Raw genomic sequence first — 6349 nt, 5'->3', positions numbered from 1 at the left:
TTCTCTGCATCTATGTCAGTATTTGTGTTAGGAATGACTATTAGCTATTTGTGCTACCCACATGCTGTCTATAGAATCAGCATCATCTGGAAGCAAAGCTCTGGATTATCTCAAGTTGAATCTGCAATTTAATAAGAGTTTCAGGTGACTTGCATGTCCTTTAAAGATTTAAAGTTTGAGTACTTCAAATGAAAATTACCTTCCCCCCATTGTTTACTAAGGGAGAGTAGGTATGTCTGCTTATTTCTTCCTTGATGTATATAAATTACATTTGATGATTCTAAAAAGTTCTAATTGGATTTTGCAGTTTCAGTAATCATTATGCACTCACTAATCACTAAAGTTGTACAAGAGGACAAGAAAGCAATCTATTCTTTTATTACATTAGGTATGTCATCAAAATGGAAACATATACATTGTTCAATATAACACCATAATATTTACTTATTTAATATGAAATCAGAAATGGTAAGTGATCCTAATTCCTATGATACACACATATTTGCATACATACACATATATCTCCATGAAAATAAAGTCAATCATTTCAATAATGGATTAACTTTTTAAGTTTTAGAGACTTATATTGGCACTAAATATATATATATTTCATATGTGCTTTTCTAAATCTCTTGTTCAAATTCCACTTTAGATTCTGGGAGACTCTAAGACTATTCTAGAAGCCAATTCCACCCTCCGTCCCCACCCCTTACTTGGCTCTTCAATTAAGGCTTCCAGGGAAGAAGGAACTCTGCTTCTCCCTCCATTCACTCCATCTCCACACACAGAAATGAAGATGGCCTCTTTTACACTCAGGAAACAAAATGAACTAATAAAAAATAAATAAATGAACAAAGAGCTAGAGGGACACAAAGAAATGCACAGTAGTCAGTCACATCCTGGGAAATTAGCCTCAACTAAAGATTCTGGTGAGTTGACTGAACTGTTCTGCTTAGAAGAATAACTGTTTCTACTGGAAATAATACAAATTCCTTGATTACTAAAATATTTCATTACATGGATTGAATCAGTATTTATACTATTGGGAACACAAACGTCTCCATGATGTATTTTGTTGTTGAAAGCTAATGTTCTTATATATATATGCACACATAAGTGTCCTCACATAAACATACTCTAGGTATTGAGAGATGTATACATCTCTCTCATTAACTTCATAGAAACAAAAAGTTTTTTGGAATCCACACAGCAGCTCAAAACTTCACCAAGAAAGTAAATAGTAATGCCATGTTATAGTTGAATTTAAAAAATCAACTAAAATCAGATACCTTTAAAAACAGAAGTCAATAGCAGTTATTAAAGTGTTTATAAGACCATGACAATCAATGTTAGTGTAGAAGATAAAATTGTTTAAAATAAAAAATAAAGGGGGGGGGAAATTTCTGTATCACAATAGTGCCCTTTTCTTTTTGCACTCAAATACTGTAATGTGCGCTTGGGCTGGCCATGGCTCTGAAGCAAGAATAGGTTTAGTAAAGAGAATACACCAAACCTCCTTCATGTAGACCCATGATGAGAATGTCACATGTAATCTTACACAGAAAGCTTGATGTCTCTTTTGTAGAACTAAAGCTTAGGTAGTAAAGGAGAATGCACCAAACCTCCTTCATGTAGACCCATGTTGAGAATGTCACATGTAATCTTACACAGAAAGCATGATGTCTCATTTATAGAACTAAAGCTTAGATAGTTGAGGCTATAAATTATTTATCTCTGCTCTCAGAGCCAGTGAGGAATCAAAGGCATAGGATAGAAAAAAATGTGTCGAGTGTAGAAAAACTGGTGAAATGTTACATATTATTATCATTCAAATTTTTACTTTTAGCGATAATCAAATGGGAACCACCATTTCTACAAAAATACCGTTTATTGCTTTAAAACCTTATTCAGGAAATTTCATGAACCATGTCAAAACCAATTACCTTATAATTTGTCACACAGAATGGTCATTAATTTTTAGGTAGTAAAGATAAACTCACTGAATTTACCAACTCCATCACATGTTGACATTTTAAAAAAGGCATCAACTCAACTCAATTAGATTGATCACACAGTGGCATGTACTGAAATTTATTTCTTATTTCTCTCTTGCTTTACTAAGTAACCTAAAGGAGAGATAAAATTCAAGTATAGGATTTATTCGCATGTGTGCTATGTAAGAAGGAGTCTTGGAGAGATTTATCTCATGCAGTTGAGGACTGAGAGGGACTAGGCCAGCCAGAAAGGAACTGAGGGGAACTAGGTCAGCGAGAAGAAGACTAAGGTGGACTGGAACAGCCAGAGGGGACTAAGACCATGGGTACAATATGTGGGACTAACAAATGAGGTCAATTCATTACAAGTAATTCCCCAAGAACAATGAAATACTAGTCTTGTATTGTCTGCATGGGCTAAGTTGTGCTGTCCAGAAATTCTCCCAGCAGCTATACAGACAGAGCTCTAACTCCACCGCTAAAGGAAACTTGGTATCTGTGCCCAACACACATTTACACTAATAGATACGATGCTCATACACATGATTTTACAATGCTTAAAGTAAAATTTCCAGTGTAATTTTCTGACTCAGTCTCAGCTCTCTGAACACAGGCAACACAGTTTTAACTGTATGGAAGTTGCTTCATGATTAAAGGAAGGAAAAGACGTTTAAAGTGAACTTTGTATGATCAGCCACAGATTTAATACACATGTATCATCTTACATGATACAAAGGTCTATTTTGGACAGGTATGTATATCACACATTCTCCACGGTATCATAAAATAGGAGAACACTTGTTTCAAATGCATTTGCTTCACAGACAATAAGGAACAAGAAATCCCAGATCTATGACATTTAATTCTATCTTTTTCAATCAAGAATAACAATATATTCTAATATATAGAGAGATGATGCTTTTTATGTTTTTGATAGTTTTATATTAATTCAGAATAAATATTCCAATAAAATCATTCTACTTTCAATAGAAATTACTAATTTTTCCTCATATCTCCTGAAAACAGCTTGACTATAGCATAAAAATAAAAAATTTAAAAATTGTAATAGTAAATCTAATCACTCCTATTTCATATGTAAACCAAAGCAAGTTTTAAATTGGCTTTAGAAGAACATATTGAAAATCTATATTGAAAAATGACTCATTTGATTCTGGGTTTTCATGGCAACATTTGAAACTGGTGGTCTAGCTAACACAGGTAACCATTGTTGTAGAGTTACAACATTCATAGAAATACCAAAGGAATTCTTAAGAACAGTAGTTGCTGAAAGTAAAGAAATGAGTAAGAATGGGTTTATATTTTCAGTGTTGATAAAACTCATTACTGAGTTTATGTTAATATCAGGTCCCTTTGAAACATAACAATGTAAACAATATTCACTGGCTTGAATACAATTCTATTCTGTTAGACACATGCAGCATTGAAAATCTACCTTGACACTAAAAATAAAAATCTAGAAAACATCGGTTCTTCTCTGTTTTCCTCAATAACTCAATTTTATTTGAAAGTCTGGTAAAAAAAACTGGGATTGACTTACTTTTTAATCACATCCTGACCAGGTGACAGCCCTTCCTTTCCCCCCACACCAACCTTCCAAAGAAGGCAATAAACAAAAACCCTGTCTCCAAATAAAATTAAAACAGACCTCGGCCTCTAGCATGAAACAAAATAATAGCCAGCCAAAAAAGCAACATTATTTTTTCAAGGTTGAAACACTGGGGGATGTTATTTTCACTTTGATCACTTCAACTCCTCTAAATGAATGATGAATGCTGCACGGTTGCTAAGTGCTCCTGTGGCCTGAGAGAGAACCCAGCAGAAAGAATCGAAGGACAGCATCTCAACCACTTGTCCCGGCAGTGGGGGGACTTGCTAACTGCAGCCAGCAGTGGGAAGACTCGCCCTTGTGTGGGGGCGGGGGTGGGTGCGTGGGTGGGTGGCGGCTACACATCGCTGGGTGATCGAGCTCTCTGCGAGACACTGGTTGGAATGCAGCCACAGCAAATTAGACAGAGAGCTTTCTGGATCTCCTGGTTTCTGAAAGCATAAATGACAGGGTTGATGATGGAATTGTAGGTGGCGGGCAGCAGCGTGGCGTAGGTATAGATGGAAGGGTAGGTGTAATCCGCTATCAAGGAATAGAGGGTGAAGGGCATCCAGCAGGCAGCGAAGGTGCCCAGAATGATGGCCAGCGTGGAGACCCCTTTTCGGGTGGTTACGTAGTGTGAGGTGGCCAAAAAGTGGTGCTGCAGGGCGATCTGGTGGGCGTGCCTCATGACGATCTTACAGATCTGGATATAGAGCTGAAGCATGAGCGCGAACATGAAGAGGAAAGAGATGGAGAGGACCGCCGTGTTGTTCTTGGTGAGAGGTCGGACCACGCTGCAGGTGGACTCGTCTCGGAGGCAGTTCCAGCCAAGGATGGGCAGCAGCCCCAGACAGATGGAGGTCCCCCAGAGCAGGACTAGCATGACATAGGTGAAGGTGACCGTCCTTTCTGAGTGATAGGTCAGGGCGTAATAGAGGGACAGGTAGCGGTCCACGGTGATGGCCAGCAAGCTGCAGACGGAGGCAGAGAAAGAGGCCACGATGAGCCCGATGGTGATCAGCTTGGTGATTTCGGACTCGAGCAAGTAAGCAAAAACGAAATTGATGATGAGTCCGATGCCGGCCAGCAGGTCTGCAAGAGCGAGGCTGCCAATGAGCAGAAACATGGGTGCTCTCAGGCTGGGGTTATGGAAGATGATCAGGACCACGATGGCATTTTCGCAGGAGATGAGGGTCCCCGAGGTGCATAAGACTATGTCCCAGGGGTTGACAGCAAGCTCTGGCTCAGGCTTTACCACGGGGACCTGGGAGGAGACAGCAGCTGAGTTGTTCTCCACAGCACCGGCATCTAAATAATCCCGAGGCAGCCCGCTTACATTGCCCTTCAGGTCTTCATTCATTTTAACCCTCGTCCTCTTCAACGAAAAGATAAGCTTTTTACTGTTTAGTTAAAGACAGTGGCGCGCCCATGCAAGAGCATGCAAAAATAATCACAACACACGCCGACAGAAAGCCAGCCCCGACTCAGATGCTGCCACCAAATGCCACCAGCGTCGTGAATTGTACGTGGTATGGAATCAAACAAAAGGCAAAGTCGCCGTGATTGCAGACTCACAACAGAAAACACCCTTTCGGCATGGGGATGGGGGTGGGGTGGGGCGGGGCGGAGGATACCGAGACCGGGACTTCTGCACTCCAGCGCGGGCACACGCGGGATCGCGGCGGCGTGTCGGCTAAAGTGCTGCGTGCACACCTTGGAAAGACTCAGCTCCAGGCTGAATGCGGGCGGTACCTCTCACATCTGGGCTGCTGCTGCCGCTGTTGAGGAAAGCCCCGCTGCAGCGGCGCGGCGCGAGCTCGGGCCGCCATCCTCAACGCAACCCTGGGATCGGCTACTTCCACCAGACCCCACCCTCCCCCAAATCCCTCGCGCATGTACACACACACACACACACACACACACACACACACACACACACACACACACACACACACACACACCAGCCGGAACAAAGGGGGTTCCCCAAACTTGCCCGATGCGCACGGGCCACAAAGGACAGGTGTTTGCAGTGAAGGTGTGCAGGCAAGACAGACAAGACAGACGCGGACGGACGGACAGACGGACGCCCATGCACAGCGCCGCACCCCGGGCGCACACCCAGGATTCCGGACAGGCACCCGCGGCTGGGGGGGAGGGGGTGCATCGCGGGGGTCACCTTGGCGCGCCCAGGCCGAGGGGGGCTTCTCTGCTGCTTCCGAGGCGCTCCGGCTACCCGCGTAGCCTGTGGGCGCTGGCGAGGGGTGGCGGCCGCCTCCGGGAGGCGCGGGAGGGCGCGGGGCGCGCGCTCCGCGGCAGGTGAGCGGCCGCGGCAGGTGAGCGGCGGCGGGCTCGGCTCCAGCGCCCGGCCCTCGCCGCCGCCCGCCCGGCCCGCACGCTCCCCGCACGCGCGCGCCCGCCGCAGCCCCGGGAGCCTGGCGCGCCCCCACAGGGCGGGCATGCGCGGGGGCGCGCGGGCGAGCCGAGCGCCCACCCCCGCTAAGCCCTCTGCCAGCCCGAGGGGCACCCCAGAGGCTGCGATGCGCGCGCCCCGTTTCTGAACTCCTGCCCCGCGTGCGTCCCAGCCCAGCTGGCGGCCCCCGCTGGCTCCCGGTCGCGGGGCGCCGGGTTAGGGGCGCTGCCCCAGAGCCCCGCGACCTAGTTCATTCCTGACATCTCCCCGGGGATTTCCCGGAGCATGTGTCCTCGCCCTTTGCCAAGCCGCCGTGTCCCGTGGTCGCAAGCGCTG

At 45.3% G+C, this 6349-nt stretch overlaps 1 protein-coding gene across 2 annotated transcripts; it reads right to left on the bottom strand.

The window, feature by feature from the left end:
* Positions 1-358: 358 nt before the first annotated feature.
* Positions 359-5994, bottom strand: GPR12 (G protein-coupled receptor 12). Of its 2 annotated transcripts, none has more exons than XM_004604561.2 (2): positions 5780-5994; positions 359-4978 (listed from the first exon to the last, which is right to left on the bottom strand). In XM_004604561.2, the coding sequence occupies exon 2, from the start codon at positions 4961-4963 to the stop codon at positions 3959-3961; it is 1005 nt and encodes a 334-aa protein (XP_004604618.1). In that variant the 5' UTR covers positions 4964-4978; positions 5780-5994; the 3' UTR covers positions 359-3958. The 2 variants fall into 2 exon arrangements, with proteins under 2 accessions (XP_004604618.1, XP_054975816.1); XM_055119841.1 differs by lacking the exon at positions 5780-5994 and adding an exon at positions 5317-5482 and having other exon boundaries at positions 359-4976.
* Positions 5995-6349: the final 355 nt, after the last annotated feature.

Source organism: Sorex araneus, chromosome 1 (assembly GCF_027595985.1).
Source record: "Sorex araneus isolate mSorAra2 chromosome 1, mSorAra2.pri, whole genome shotgun sequence".
NCBI classification, from domain to species: domain Eukaryota; kingdom Metazoa; phylum Chordata; class Mammalia; order Eulipotyphla; family Soricidae; genus Sorex; species Sorex araneus.
Note: the sequence above shows the minus strand (reverse complement) of the source record. Positions and strands in the feature narration are given on the sequence as shown.